The 15,849-nt window shown below is 53.1% G+C and overlaps 1 protein-coding gene across 5 annotated transcripts; it reads right to left on the minus strand.

The window, feature by feature from the left end:
• Window positions 1–332: 332 nt before the first annotated feature.
• On the minus strand, window positions 333–14,818 carry Myo1g (myosin IG). 5 transcript variants are annotated; one of them, XM_038328570.1, is made up of 22 exons: window positions 14,636–14,818; window positions 12,894–13,102; window positions 12,676–12,769; window positions 11,710–11,875; window positions 11,434–11,487; window positions 10,930–11,040; window positions 10,180–10,296; window positions 9,512–9,736; window positions 9,272–9,417; window positions 8,800–8,914; window positions 8,389–8,559; window positions 8,126–8,196; window positions 6,076–6,150; window positions 5,767–5,899; window positions 5,026–5,192; window positions 4,412–4,619; window positions 3,639–3,862; window positions 3,030–3,174; window positions 1,891–1,995; window positions 1,561–1,674; window positions 700–854; window positions 333–625 (listed from the first exon to the last, which is right to left on the minus strand). In XM_038328570.1, the coding sequence occupies exons 1-22, from the start codon at window positions 14,728–14,730 to the stop codon at window positions 469–471; spliced, it is 3,057 nt and encodes a 1,018-aa protein (XP_038184498.1). In that variant the 5' UTR covers window positions 14,731–14,818; the 3' UTR covers window positions 333–468. The 5 variants fall into 5 exon arrangements, with proteins under 5 accessions (XP_038184498.1, XP_038184506.1, XP_038184514.1 ...); XM_038328578.1 differs by lacking the exons at window positions 12,894–13,102; window positions 14,636–14,818 and having other exon boundaries at window positions 11,434–11,482; window positions 12,676–12,761; XM_038328586.1 differs by lacking the exons at window positions 12,894–13,102; window positions 14,636–14,818 and having other exon boundaries at window positions 10,941–11,040; window positions 12,676–12,761.
• Between the last annotated feature and the right edge of the window lie 1,031 nt (window positions 14,819–15,849).

The following is a 15,849-nucleotide window of genomic DNA, read 5'->3' on the forward strand; positions in this document are numbered from 1 at the left end:
GGGACACACCAATATACACATACACATAATTTTAAAGATAAAATCTTCTGTTGGGAGTGGTGATGCACACCTTTAAGTCCAGCACTTAGGAGGCAGAGGCAGGCAGACCATGAGAGCTGCCTTGGGTGTCCAGGGAAGCACGTTTATGGAGAACACTTCCCTCCAACCATGGGCTCTGAATGTAGCCTGGCCGTGGGTTGGTGCTCTTACATCTGGGGTCTTCTCACACACTCCAGACTGGGTCTTCAGGCCTTCTGCTTCAATTTATGTAGGCCTGCAGTGGATGAGCAGGGAATGCTGGGTAAACACTAGCCAAGGCAGCAGCAGCCACATTAGACACAAATATAGCATCTTTATTGTGTGATGTTCCAGGCAGGGGTGGACAAGTCCTGGCCTTTGGTGTGGCCAAGGCAAGGCCGGGTGTTTTTAGAACTGTGTGGAAACCAAGCTAGACTGGCTTGGGCTGGCTCAGTGGCTTGGCCAGAGGAGGGTAAAGGCACCGCGGCTACATTTGAAATCTGGCTCAGGCTGATCTGGCCTTGGCTCCACAGAGATGAGGCGCCGGGCACCACGTTGACTCAGTGGGATACAGTCAGAAACACGGACCTCCAGGGTTCGCCCCTCCCTGCAGCAGGAAGAGGAGAGGGTCAGGGTGGCAGAACTCTGTATGCCCACTTCCCAAAAGGACCCCAGACTCACCCTTGGCAGTGTGCAGCCAGCATGCCGACCAGCTCCCCAATACGGTTGTCGAGTGGTGGCTGGGAACGGTGTAGACACACTACAAGGTCATCATAGCCTTGGGCGTGTACCACCACCAGCTGGTCTCGTCCACTGGTCACACTCAACCCTGTCACCTGAGCAGACAGCTTGGGGTCAGAGTCACATCAAGCAAACCACTTCCTTCTAACAAGACTTCTCTGAGCCCCACTTGGGGGGGGGCTTTTTTGGCAGAGTGTCCACTCCAGTGTCCAGCCACCCTCTGTCATCCCTGCCTCCCCTCTCTGGTCTCTGCTGACAGAGGGGAAGACCGGCATGCCATCGTGCAATAGGATACAGCTACTGTATCACACAGATAGCCGTGATACCACTGGTCCTTTGGCTCTCATAGCAATGGAGTCACCAGGGGTGGGAGAGACAGAGGTAACATAGCCCCATCCCTGTCTCAGGCTGCTCCTTGTCCTATGAGAAAGAAAATTCTTGGGAATGAAGCTGGCATGCAAAGAACCAAGTAGCCATAGCACCAGGCAGAGGAAGGGACAGTGTCCCAGAGGAGGTGACTGAAAGTTATGGTGAGGGCTCAGATCTACACAGGCAGGAGATTCTCTAAGACAGCAAAGGCAGAGAGAGGGGCTGTTTGACTTGGCTAGAGCGTGAAAGCATGAGGTAGGGGCATCGAGGTACTTGAGAAAGAAAGTTACTAGAGGGTTTTCAGAGGAGTGCTACCATCCGTTGAGTGAGGGTGACCTGGACAGATAGACAATGGAGAAGATGAGGTAAGGCTCCCAGGCCAGGGTCCTCACTGACACTCTACAGGTGGTGGAGAATGTCTACCATGCTCACCGCATCCAGGGGCACAGCCCGCATCACCCGGTACTGTCGGCCAGGCTCCAGTTTGTAGAGATGCCGATCTGTGAGCAGGAGGGCCCGGTCCCGGCTCTTGCGGAAGCGATTCACCTGCAGAGGAACTGGCTGGGCCCAAGCTGGTACTGCCCATTCTTCTCCAGGCCCAGCAACCCCAACTTCCTCCCTCTCTATGTCCTTTCCTCACTGACTGACTGAGGATGACGCTTTCTTGGGTATCAGAAGCCACTAGAACTGGCTGGGGCTGTCTCAGGTCTCCCCTGAGTGTCTCTCATCTTTGTGCCCCATGACCTCCATCCAAGTACCAACCTTGCGCACGTGACTGGAAAAAAGCACGGACCCAAAACCATCCTTCTCCCGAAGACCTTTTAGTTGCTCAGCAAACAGATGAGAAGCTGTGGGGTTGTCAGTGTCCTGAGGACAAATGATGGAAAGAGGGTGCTTGGGATGGGGTCTGGAATCATGCTTGACTGACAGAAACTCTCAGCAAAATACCACAACTATCCTTCTCCACCTTGGTGAATCTTAGCCAAGGTCCTGTACTTCCGCAGCTGAGCACATGGGTTCTTTGAGAGCGGAGGGCACAGAACTTCCCTGTTTTGACAGTTGAATGGCCTCCTCTTCCTGCAAACTAGCCTGGCTGGACTGGATTTTATGTGGAAGTTCTAGAGAAAGTCTCCAGAAGGCATGAATGGGTTGCATGTCTCACCCAACCACACAGAAGTACTCTGGAGACCAGGCCCAGGGATGGTGTTATAGCTAATGTTAGTTGCCAACTTGACACACCTGAGAAGTGCCTACATGATATTTTCTTGATTGCCTATTGATGCAAGAGGGCCCGCCCACTGTGGGTGGTGTCCCTAGGCAGGTGGGCCCGGGCTACCTAAATGATGGTTGAGCAAGACAAGGAGAGTGGGCCAGTTGGCAGCACTCCCTGTGGTTTCTGCATCAGTTCCTGCCCTGAGTCTCTGCCTGGGCTTCCCTGGATGATTGACTATACTCTATGCACTGAAATGAACCCTTTTCTCCCCAGGTTGTTTTTGGCCACAGTGTTTATCACAGCAACAGAAGGCAAGCTAGGGAGATGGCAAACTGACAATAGCCAGGAGAAGGTAAAGGGAGCCATGGCAACAGGAATATTGGTAAATGTGACATGTGAGAGAATGTGTACGTATGCACACGTGTGTGCTTGTGTACTGTAACTGAGAATATGAAGGGAAGCTCTACCTGAGAACACAGGACTCTCAGGGGACAGGGGTTGCTCAACAGAATCCAGGATTGGGTATGGTTGAAAAATCCCAAAACCTCAAGCAAGAACCTTTGGAGCAGGGCCAAGAAGAGGGCTCAACAGGCCAGGCAACACCAGGATGGACAGAATAGCTGGTAAGACCCATGCCAGTGTTAGTTCAGTTCTGAGCACTCATTGCCCTGGACCGGAGGATACTCACAGAGGACAGGTAGTCTCGGGCCCAGGCCCGCTGGCAGCCCCAATCCTGGCGCAATCCTTGCAAGGCCCCCATCGCGGCCACCTTGGCCTTGATCTGGGTCATGTCTGAAGGAGGAATGTTCTTCACTAACTGCCGTGCCCGCCACCTTGAAGAGGACAAGGATCAGAAGACACCTATTTATTCATGGCTTCTCCAGCTCCTCCCCCAAAGAACCATTTCTTCATCTGATGTTGACTGCCCTTTGAGTCCCCATCCCCGCCTATCTTTCTGGCCTTGACCTTTTGTACACAATGTGTGTCCTTAGGAGACAACCTCCAAACCCACAGCCATTCAGCCTGACACTTGCTTTGTGTTCTCCTTCAGGAGAACTACTCAGACTTCCAGGTCCATACCAACATAGAGTCCCCATTTCCCAGCCCCCCTAACTGGCTTCCCCTGTGAAGGCCATAGCACTGGACCAGAGCAGTCATGGTACCTCGAAGGCCAGTTAATACTACTCAACCCTATCTTCCTGCTTATTCAGGGGATGGGGCTCGGTCTCCCAGTCAGGCTCAAGGATTCGGAGGACATCGACTGACTGGGAAATCATATGGAAGGCTGAGATTGTACCTGCTGAAGAGAACGTGGCAAGTGTCCTGGAAGGGCTGCAACACAGCAGGAGGTGGTGGCCATACAAGGTCACGGCCGTAGAGTGGGGGCTTCCGTGCAGCCTGGAACCGCCGCTGCAGTTCAATCAGGTGAGCACGCACCTTGTGCCTCCGGAACCAGCGCATGATAGTGTAGATGGCCCTTAGCCGCCGGCAGCGCCACCTAGCCAGGGTGCCACGCCACGCCTAGATGGGATATGGGCATATGGGATAGAACATGGGGTCATTCCCAAGCAAGGCACTAATGTCCTACTCTAAGATGGCCTTTAGTCTTTCCTGAGCACCCCTGGCTTGTCTCCAAGAAGGCTGACCATGCCGCCTGCTCTTTGGAGCCAATTCCATCTGGAGGCTTGTTCTTGGGTAGGCATGTGGCCCTTGAGGGCAGACAAGCCCTGCTTAAGGCTCTGCGGGCTCTCAGGAAAGAGCAGCTCTTCTGTACCAGACCTTGTAAGCTGGCCCCTGTTGGCTCCCTAGGCAGAAAGCCTGTGTGGGAGAGAGGAGACAGGAGACGGATGTGTTTTCTCCACGGCTCCCAGAGACAGAGGGACATCCCTGGAATGTGACCATCAGAACTCAGATTGAACCTCGATGAGGAAGGCAGCCACGGACCCACGCATGACTTCAAAATATCAGGAACACCATCAAGAGTGCAATGGGCAAGGCATAGTCTGCAGCTCTCTGTGGACACCCATCTCCCCCCAAAGAGGGTTGTCCAACCGGCACCCCTCCTTGCACCTTCTGCAGCAATAACACAATGATGGGGATGAGGCGAGCTCGACTTTGCTCCAGAGTGACCAGCGTCCTTGGGGATCGGATGAAGAGCTTGCTGTGGCCAAAGGCCACATCCCCTTGCAGCCCATGCTGCTCCAGCAGGGCATTCACGGCCTCCTTATCGGAGCCCAGCAGGTGGTTGGGCCACGTGTACTCGCAGGTCATCTTGTACCTGCCACCACAGAACAGGAAGGTGGGCATTGTTGTCAGGCAGTACACATCGATCCCCCGCCCCCCGCGCGACCAGCCCTGGGAAGAATGTAGGGATACCAGGAATCCACGGGACTGAAACCTTGACAGTATGCTTCTGGGACAGTTATGACCTTGGCATTGCCCTCACCACCAATTTCTTCCCATACCTATTACATGTGTCCCCACATATGTCCTTGCACATACACACATGTTCACAAACATCTTCCCCACACTTTCTCACTGACATTTCGGTGCCTTGGGGCCAGAGGTACACTGGCTCCAACTTGCATTGTCATTTAAGACATCATTTAGGGTTCCTCTCTTTCTACCCGCCAGATTCCACATGGAGTCATCACCCATGTTGTGGTGGGTGTGGGAGCCCGTACCTGAGTAGGAATCGAGGGTAGGGCTGGCGGGAAGCAAAGCCAGCCCTGCGAACCCTCACATTCTCCAGGAGCCCCAGGTATGCAACCTGGTGGCGACAGTGGGCTTCATCGAGCCGCCCAGCCACCTTGTCTTCATTGGGCTTGATGCAACGCACATAGAAGGGCTCCTGTAGAGACAGAGGACACTTAGGGGCCTAAGCTCCTGATTTCCGTGTGTCCTGCCCCGAGAAGACAGGGCTTCTCAGGCCCCAAAGAGCTGGATTAGCAGAGCTGGGACAAGGGAAATCACAGCAGAACAAGGGACCTAGAGCCTCACCAACCAGAGCCCAGAGCTAGGTTCCAGTCCGGGAAGGAGAAAGAAGCTCTTCTACCCCTGCCTTCTCCCTTCGCCCCAGAGAGGCTACCATTTCTGGATGTTCTGTTAACACACCCTTCCATACCCTCCCCACAGTTGCTCCTCTGACTTTTGGTCTGAAGCTCCCCAAGAAAGCTAGTGCCGATTTTCTGTCTCTGTGACTTCCAGACCCTCTTACCCAGGAGGCAGTAGGCTAGGGGTGTACTGCTTTCAAAGCCTGCCCTGTGTTCAGTGGTTGTACAAGTCTGACCTCTGAGTCCCATCTCTAACCTCTACTGCAGATCTGGTCCCTAGTGGGGCAAGCGGGGCTCCAGCAGATAGAATAAGAATGCCCGCCCCTCCGAAATGTGTACCCAGGACACAGAGAAGGACGTGAAAGGCAATACCTTGGAAGCCAAGTTCTCCACTAGGGCCACCATGGAGTTCTTAAAAAGTGTGCCAGCTGTCAGGGGGCGCTTGGTTACTTCTGTAATGTCCTGTTGCCCATCTGGCCACATGGCCCGCAAGGTGGGATCTGCACTGTAGACACAAGCCGTGTTTTCCCAGATGCCCTGGCAAGGCATAGCCCGCGTGACCTAGGATGGCTCCAAACTACATAGTTTTGTTTTTAAACCTCAGCCCATCTATGAATTAAGTAGGGATTAGACCTCAGAGTCCCCTGGCCCCCAGCCTGGCCTGGCAAAAGCCCCACTTACCTATTGTACAGCAGCCGTTTGAAGTCCTGGAAAAGGGAATCTCTATTCTTGTCAATGAAGCCCTCCACAGAGTACCTGACCAAGACAAGAGTGGGTGAGTGGATCAAGGGCCCAGCAGACAGGCTACCTAGAGAGCCACCTTCTGGCACCTATCTAATTTCCTGGGTTAGTATCTTCCAGCTGCTACCCTCTGCTTCCTAGTCTCCCTTGGGTCTGCATTCTCTTTTGTCCCCTACACCTATTCTCCTTAGGATAAGCTTCCCTCCTGGAAAAGGACTCAGTGGCGGAGGTCCCAGGACTAAAGTCAAACATCCCAGCACCAAACCCTAGCTTTTCCTTGAGTACACTGGGTGACTTTGGAAACACTACCTCATTGCTCTGCTTCTCGGGGTGCACTAAACACTTGAGCCAGGTCTACTGGGTTTCTATGAACACCAGTAATTACAGTCATGACGAATAGCTCCGGCCTTGTGACATAGAACCTCAGAATAAATTTTGGTTCTTGGACCACAGGAAAGTTAACTGATAAATATTGGCTCTGCTTATAGCACTGATGAAGACACAGGCGTGGATTACTGTAACAGGTGTGATCATCAATTTCCTCTCCTTGGGAAGCTTCCATCAAATACTGCACTTCTCTGAGTCATCTCAAATCCACTTCAGAGAGGAATGAGAGGTAAATTATCAGTCATAATGACAAGCCCAGAAAGTAAACCTAGACTTTGAAGCTCAGAAGTGTGATGCTAGTTAGTTTGTCAAATTGACACAAGCTAGAGACATCTGAGAAGTGGGAATCTTGACTGGGAGATGCTTCCATCAGACTGGGCTGTAGGTAAGTCTGGAGGACATGTTTTAATGTATATTTTTATAGGTTTATTCATTTATTTTTGTTTTATGTGTATGGGTGTTTTGCCTGAATTTATTTCAGTTCATGACTTGTGTCTTTGGTGCCCATGGAGACCAGAAGAAGGCATCAGATCCCTAGGACTGTAGTTACAGAGAGTTGTAAGCTGTTATGTAGGTGCTGGGTATCAAACCAAAGTTCTCTAGAAGAGTAACCAGTGCCCCTAAGCACTGAGCCATCTCTCCAGCCCTGGGACATTTTCTTGATCCATATGAGAGAGCCCAGACCAGTGTGAGCAGAACTATCCCTAGGAAGGTGGTCCTGGGTTGTGTAAGAAAGCAGGCTGAGAGAGCCAAGGAAAGCAAGCCAGCAAGCATCACTTCTCCAGGGCCTCTGCTTCAGTTCCTGCCTTGAGTTCCTGCCCCTGCTTCCCTCAATGAGGAACTATAATTGGATTATGTTTCTGAAATAAACCTTTTCCTCCCCAAGTCCCTTTTGGTCGTGGCCCTTATCACAGCAATAGAAAGCAAGTTAGGACAGGTATCTGGGGACTTAAGTGAGCCCCCACCTGGGGCTAATTATAAGCGCAAGGTATTAGCCAGGACATGGGGGTACATACGCACAATCCCAACAATTGGAAGGCTGATGGAGGAGAGCCACAGGTTCTAGGCCAGTAGTGACAACCTTTATAGACCACGTAAGGGTTGGGGAGGTACTCACTGGAACAGTGCTTGCCTACCATGTGCACAAAGATCCCAAATCTGATCTCCAGAACAAAAAGAAAAAGATAGAAAGGAAATAAGGAAGAAAAGGGAAAGGGAGACAAAGAAGAAAAAGAAAAAAAGAAATGCAAGATTCTTGATTTCTAGAGACCACCTTCCAACCTAGAGCTCTTTCACATAACGGGGGTAAGGTAGGGCTCTAGAATGGGTATTTTGTTGTTAGGTTTTTGGGTTTTTGTTTTTTGTTTTTTGAGAGGGTTTTCCTATTGTGTAGCCCTGGCTGACCTGGAAGTCACTATGTAGAGTGGAATGACCTTGAACTCACAGATAGCTGCCTGCCTCTGCCTTCTAAGTGCTAGGATTGAAAGTGTATGCCACCATGCCCAGTTTGACCTGGGTATTTCAAAGGAGCGTCTAGATGCGTACAGCTGGGGTAGGACCCAAAACTTTGTGTATGCTTCTTGGGACTGAAGGTCCTACTCACGTGACATCCCCTGCATAGTGTTTGATCCGGAAGTCTCGGCCAAACTCCATGGTTTTATCTGTAGGGCAAAGCTGTGGTACAGGCAATGGTAAGACATGGGCAATGGGGGCAGCTTTGAAGTCTATGTGAGGGGACAATCCCACAGGCACCTTTGCTGGACAGAGGTAACTATGACAGTAGCATCAGGCTAGTTTGAGCATCGTAACACCTCTCTACGCATCCCCACCCTCGGTGCTGTCACTGCACGGGGACAGCTAGCGCACCTGGCGGCTAGAATAGTGCGGGTGGTGGCGGTGATGTGTGTCCAGGGTCTGCAGGAAGATGCGGTCAGTGATCGGGCCTGCTGTGCTGCAGGCCTCGTCTAGCACGGCCAGGATGCCTCGGTGGGGCCGCTCGACTAGTTCCACGATGGTGGCGTTGTTGAAGTATTCAATCTGGAGTGGAGGACACCAGAAGGGAAGCTCTAGAAAAACTCCCGACACTGACCAGCCTCCCCTTGCTCAGGGCCTGCTTGTTGCCCTCCAGGTCTCTTGAGGCTCCTAACGCATGCTCCTACCTGATAGCTACCAGCCCCCTCCCCTCCCCCGCCCCCGACGCCACCACCCCTGCTCCCCTGCCCCTACTGCCGTCGCCCCCGCCCCCGCCGCCCCCGCCAGCCCTGCTGCTGTGCTCACGCTCTGCCAGGCGATGCCCTCGCGCTCATACTCCTCTTGCTCTTGCTTCAGGATAAGCTGGATGAAGAGCTGCTGGAGCTTCTCGTTGCAATAGTTGATGCAGAACTGCTCAAAGCTGGGGGTGGGGTGGGACCTTCAGAGGGGCTCTCGCTCCGTGGGGGTTAGGTAGCGATGAACAGCTGCCTGTCTCCTAACAGCTCTGCACTGTGAGGTATGAGCTCTTCATCCTACTCCACCCCCATGTCCCAGAATGGACTTGGGAGCCACCATCAAGAGAAGGGAGCCCCCAAATTTTGCCTGCCATCAGGTTACCATAACTGGGCTGGGGGTAGAGGCAAGGCAAGCTTAGACTCAAGGGTCAGCAGGAGAATCTAAACATTCCTTCCTCCTGGCCCAACCAAAGTTTCTGGATTACGGTGGCCACAATGGTTACAGGGTCAAATGTACAGTTGCGGTTGTCTGGGTTGCCTACCTGTTGACAGGGAAGACCTCAAAGCCATAGATGTCCAGCACACCAATGACTGTGTCCTTGCCGTCACGCCGAGGGTCACGGCCCCGGGGTTCCATGATGCCATTTATTCTGTCCACAACCCACTCAAACAACCGCTGGTACACTGCCTGGAGTAGGACGTGTTTTCTGTGTGACCAGCCCACCATCCCCATCAAGGCCCCATGGTTTCTCCCTCCAGCTGCTCTGAGAAGAGCTGAGTACCTTGGCACAGGCGTCCCGGGCATAGCTGGCCTCTGCCGCAGTATGGCCTTTCTCTATGAGTTCTCGGCCTCCGGAAGCCACTGTACGAGCCAGCAAGGTTCGAAGAACAAGATCCCTGGGTGTGGCTGTTAGTTTGGCCACATAGTCCACCAGGGCCTCCTCCGCCACTGCCAGGCCTCCTTTCTCCGGCCCATTTTCCTCCGTCTCCACAAACTCGATGTTTCCCTGGTGACGAAGGAATCATGAGCAAGCTGGCTGCCTTCAGGTGGAGAGGACAGAGGGCAGATGGAGACAGACAGAGACAGAGGATGTGGGCGTGGGAGAACACAGCTTTCACCCAGCCAGCGCTGTCAACTGACCACTGTGAGCCACGGACACAGCAGAGGTCCAAAACCTGCAACTGAGGCCTCTCAAAAGAACCGACGTCAAGAGGTGTGAGGAACAGCTACGGGCCACAGTGCCAGAGGCGTGAGAGTCAAGGCTCCACTGTCAAAGAGCGGAGGCTCCCCACTCTGTATCAGACCCTACTATGCACCGCCCACTCAGACTCAGCAGGGGCAAAGGGCAGCCCAATGACTCCGCGGGAATATCCCCCACTAAATCCAATCCCTCCCTGTGGAGGTTCCCAGGGGGAGATGCTGCCCTCCCGGTTTCCAGGCCAAGCTCACCAGGTGCAGTATGGCAGCTAGGATCCGATGGATGGACTCCACCTCCTCAGGACTGAAGCCAATGATCCTCATAGCCTCTATCACGGCTTGGTGGCTCTTCTCATCACTATCCAAGGCCTACGGGAGAAGGTGTTTACCACCCAGGTAACATGGGCCCAGGACCCCTGCCCTTATTAGACCTCAGTTCCTCTATCTCAGAGCATCTGCTCACCCCCTCTTCTTCTCCATGAATCCCTATTCCTCCATCCATATGTACTCATCCTGTATCCTGTCTCCTCCCTGAACTATTTTCTTGTAGGCAGGGGCTGCTTGTTCGTTTCCTGGCCATCCAGACACAAAATAATTATACAGAAACTATATTAATTAAAAACACTGCTCGGCCTATTAGCTCAGGCTTTTTATTAACTAACTCTTACATCTTAAACTGACCTATTTCTGTTATTTTATATTTTACCACGAGGCTCGTGGTTTACCGGTAAGGTTCCGGCGGTTGGGCATCTTTCTCCTTCGGCGCGTCTCTGACTCTGCCTATTCTTTTCTATACTTCTGTTCAGATTTCCCACCCGGCTTTACCCTGCCCTGTCATAGACCGAAGTAGCTTTATTCATCAACCAATAAAGCAACACATAAGCAGGAGGAGATCCCACATGATTTTCTTTCCCACTTACTTGAATGGCTCACACCCTCTGGCCTAAGCCAATTGCTGTCTACTCCCTAAGTCTGACTGAGACCCGTACCCCTTGCCCTCACATTGTGCACACCCATGCTGAGCCCAGCTCCCTGGCGTGTGAAATTATACACAGCAGGATTCCTCTCCAGATGCAGTCCTTGCAGCTCTTGGTCGTCACTTCCCCTAAGCAACTGGAAGGCACATAGGTCCTTTAGTTAGGCACTGAGTTTCAAGGACCCTCCTCTACCAACCCCATCCCCCAAAAGAAACAGAATGACTCAGATACTGAACCCTTAGAAAAAACTGTCTGTGTCCCAGGGCACTTAGAGTCTCTAAGTCTCAGATATTGGAGACAACTCCATTCTCAAGGATCTCCCACCCTTTGGTGTCTGGGGTGAAGTATGATCTTTGGGATAGAGGTAAGGGGAATAAAGACAGTGGTTGGGGGATGGTTAGTGTTGGGCAGAGAGGGGAAGTTGGGGGCAGTGAGGAAGGGAAGGAAGACAGGTCCAGCCTACTGCCCTTCCCTGCCTCTCCTTTTGTTTGCTGGTTTGCGCTCATCCCCTCTCCACTCACAGACTCACCTGGTAGAAGGCGTGGAAGTTCCTCTCACCCACATGCTGCTTGAGGACCCTAGACTGAGGCAAGAGGGGTAGTTGGATTCCAATCCGGGAGTGGGTCCGCACCAAGGACCCCCTCTGTGTATTACCAGGTGGGAAGCAGCCCAGGAGTAGGGATGCTGTGACATAGGGACACTGAGGCCCGGAGAAGGGCCACTAGGGGCTCTGCTTTCCCCATGTATGATCCCAGCCCCTGGGACCTTCGCGTCAGGGAAGGGTCACCTTGGCCCACTCGCCCACCTTCTCCAGCAGATAGCTGTGGATGTGTCCTCCAACAGGATCCCCCTTGAAGTCGAAGTTGATGTCCATGTACTTGCCGAAGCGGCTAGAGTTGTGGTTGCGGTTGGTTCGGGCATTGCCAAAGGCTTCCAGCACACAGGTGGACTTCAGTAGCACATCCTTTACCCTGTGGACAGAGGCACTAGGGGCTCAGTGCAAAGATCCCTGTCTAGAGAATAATCACAGCGGCTCAGGATGGGCCAGGAAGCTGAGCTGGCTGAGGAGCGAGTGGTCCACCGTGTTCAGAGTGTTCCCTGCGCTGTGCAAAACTGTCAGCTTCCTTCTGAGAACTGGAAGTGCTCTTGTTCAGCTTGTTTGTGTCGCACACATTGTCCGTGCAGCTCTGAGCCTAGGACAAGTGCTCAGCCAATGCCATGTACTGTTTCTTGTGGCCACCCCTGGGTCCCATCTCTTGCAGCAGACCTTTAGCTACAGTTAGGTAGCAATGATGGTCACCTGCTGGGAGACTGATATTCTTCCAGGTGTCCTGCAACCCCCCACCACAACATTACCACTGGAAGAGATAGGTTAAGACCCGGGTACTTCTGCAGGTCCTGAATGCAGAGTAGAGGGTTGGGCTTCCAGCCCATATCCTGGATAAGGCAACTGGAACTCAGATGCCTGCCTGGCCCTCCTCACCAGGCTGTCAATTTCTCCAGGCTTTGGTAGGCTCCACAAGATGTTCCCATTCCTGCTCTGAGACCTGTTGATGCCACCTCCTCCCCAGCTGGCAGTGTGCACACCTTGTCTTGGTCTCAGTCCTTTCATCTGAAAAGTGCTCGGTGTGGCTTTAGGGTATGGGGAGCAACCTGGAGCCTTCCTGATAGATGTTGGCTTGAGCCTTTGCCTTTCATTTTTTGCTTCCTAGCCCAAGGCCCTTCCCCTAGCCAAGAAGCCTCAGCCCTGCTGGGACCCCTAAGTGCTCACCTCTCCACCTCAGCCCTCTGGCTTGGGTTGGTGACAGCAGCGATGTATTGCATGATATGCTTGCTGGCTTCTGTCTTCCCTGCCCCACTCTCCCCTGCCAAGAAGAGAGGGAATGAGCATCAGCTACATCGCATCACCCATCCTTACAGGTAGAAGCACCACCCCCCTCATTTATTAGTGAGGCATGACTCTGGCATCCGGTTCACAGGCACAGGTACCTGAGATGACGATGCAGGTGTCCCTGGATCTACGCTTCATTGCCTTGTAGGCAGCATTGGCCACAGCGTAAAGATGGGGTGGCCGCTCGTAGAGCTCACGGCCCTGGTACTTGGCAATGGCCTCTGGTCCATACAGTGGCAGCTCCTGGTAGGGGTTCACGGATACCAGCACCTCACCGATGTAGGTATAGATACGGCCCTTCTCAAACCTAGGTACAGCAGAGCAAGGCCTCAGCATTCACACCCACGTGGGAGGCCTCAAGCAGTCAGCAGCCCCTCCCAGAAAAGATCATAGAGAGGAGAAAAGAGGGGCCTCATTGACTTAAGACACCCTGGTGCTATCCTGAGTAAACTGAGTCACCCAGAGCAGTCCTTAGCACTGTGCAGAGTGGTCCACACTGCTATCTGCAGGATGCTCAGGCTCCAGGAATCAGGGACTTATCCATTCCACAAAGGGGACTGACTTATGAAAGAACCCTGGTCTTTCTCAAGCATCAGGGCTGGCCCCAAGTGGCTCCTGCAGGGCAGCTAGGTTAACGAGACTGAGAAAAGGGGACTCTTCCAGGGAGGGGGCCTTGGTTGTTTCCTGTCTCAGAGTCTAGGCGGGACCAGAGCCGGAAGGGGACTCGCCCTGCCCCACCCAAATCATAGGGTGGTGATTTGCTTTTTACCCCCTAGTCATGGCCACCACCCCTCTCCAGCCCATCTTCAGACTTCTCCACCCTTCTGTTCACAAACCAAGTCACCAGAAGGAGCCTGTCTGTCCCTCTCTGGGATTTTGTTCTTTGACAGGAGTCCCGGCCTGCTTGCTCCTTGAGGTCCCATCTGCCCTCGGTGTGTGGGACCCGCCCAACCCCAGGCAGTCCTCCTCAGGGTTCCTCTTTCTGCCACTTGTGACATGGGTACTCTCGGGGACTACAAGCTGTGTGACCTGCCGCCACTGTCCTCTGTGGCTCGGTGTACAAAGCAGAGGTGGCATGGTCGTGAGCTTGTTTTCCACAAGAATGAGGCCGACTGCTAACAAAGCCTTGGTTCATTTCCTGGAGAGCCCTCTCCATGAGTCAGCCTTTGGCCTCCACCTTGGTGCCTAGGGAGATTCCTTGCCCTCAGGTGCTCTCCAGAGAGCTTCCCAGCACACCGCAGAACCCCTAGGAGGCAGGCATGAAGTTCTGCTGCAACAAGGCCATTTGTCATGCCGTGTTTTTAGCTCCTGGACCCCTCCTAGCCTTCCTCAGCCGAAAAGCGGGCTCCAGCATCGGTTCTACCCATCTGTGGTAGCCCGTGACCTTTCTCATGAACAACCCAGAGCATCGCATCAACTTGCTGCAATTTTCGGGATCCTAGAATGGATCCCGTTTTATTCTGAAGTTCCCAAGTAGGCTGGAGGCAGGTCCCACATGAGACCCAGGGAAGAAATATCTGCAGGTACAGAGAAAAGGGCGCTAGAGTTCCTGGTCCCCTTGCTTTTGCCCATCGTTCTCAAGGGGGCACCCCATTCTGGTCTTGTCAATTAGGGTGTGGTGACAGCCAGTGGGCAGCTCCAGTTCTGAAAATTGGTTGCTTTCTGGGTGACCGCTACGTCCCGGAGACACCATTATTTCAGCCTGTATTGTCTAGGCGTGTGTGACCCTGTCCCCAGCCCTGATGATGGGACCAGTGTACCTTCCTTACTCCCTTCAGGTCTGCATGGATGAGAGGGGAGGAAAGGAGGGAAAGGAGCCCAGCACCCCTGCCCCATCTACCTGAGCTGTAGGTTCTTCATGAAGTCCTCCATTGTCAGTTGGTCCAAAAGCACAAAGTCAGCCTTCCCATACTCAGGGCCTTCCTCGTCCTCCATCCTGCCCACTGGAAGCACCCAGGTCAGGGCGCCAGAGCTTTCTGTACGGAGGTGAAGGGGCAGACAGAAAGGGAGGCCCAGCCCTGCCGAACTCCTACAATGCTGCGGTAAAGTAGGAAGTGGGTTTGCCGGGGGAGCTTGGCCCTGCCCACTTACAGCTCCTTTGCCCGGGTGCTTCAAATGCTGCTTCCTGCTCCCCGGCCCACAAAGTGTGTGCCTAACGGTCCAGTCCTCTGTTCCGGTGGGGTCCTTGTCCTCCTCAAAACTTTTCAAGGTAGCATAGTAGTGCAGGCTTGTAATCTCAAGCACTCCAAAGGTTAAGGGCAGGCTGGAGGTGTAGCTTAGTAGGTAGAGGGCTTGCCTCACTAAGCCCTGGGTCAAACCCTCAGTACCCTTATAAGAACAGGGCGTGGTAGTACATACCTGTAGTCCCAACACTTGGAGAAGGATCAGAAATTCAAGGTCGTATCTTACTGTATAGCAAGTCTAAGATCAGTCTTGGCTATGACACTTTGTATCAAGAGGTGCTGCTGGGAAACAGGGTGTGGTGGCACATGCTTTTAGTCCCAGCACTCAGGAGGCAGAGGCAGGCAGATCTCTGAGTTTGAGGTCAGCCTGGTCTACAGAGTTTAGGACAGCCAGGGCTGCACAGAGAAACCCCGTCTCAAAAAAGAAAAAGAAAAAACAATCAAAAAAGTGTTGGGAGGGACTGAGGCTGGAGGGTTGCCACAAAATCAAGGCCAGGATAGTCAACACAGTGAGTTGAAGGCCTGCTATAGCAAGACCTGGTCTCAAAACAACAGAAAACTTTGCTTAACACAAGAGTTTTGAGGGTTGGTTTTCACCCTTGGTAGCACCTAATAGAGATCCCCGCCCCGCCCCACCCACATCTCCCCCTCTATTTCTTCTTTCCTCCCTTTAACTCTGGAGCCCAAGCTGGCCTTCTGCCTCAGCTCCCCAGCGCAGCCAGGACTGCACTAGCCCCAGCAGAAAGGATGATTCTTTTCATTTTATTAAAATCCCCTTCTTTTCTGTGTATGAGAGTTTTGTCTGTATGTATACAAGTGCACTGTGTGCATGCCCAGTGTCTGCAGAAGGCTAGGGAGGTAGGCAGCTGTA

The sequence above is a fragment of the Arvicola amphibius genome, chromosome 1, assembly GCF_903992535.2.
Source record: "Arvicola amphibius chromosome 1, mArvAmp1.2, whole genome shotgun sequence".
In the NCBI taxonomy this organism is placed as follows: Eukaryota; Metazoa; Chordata; class Mammalia; order Rodentia; family Cricetidae; genus Arvicola; species Arvicola amphibius.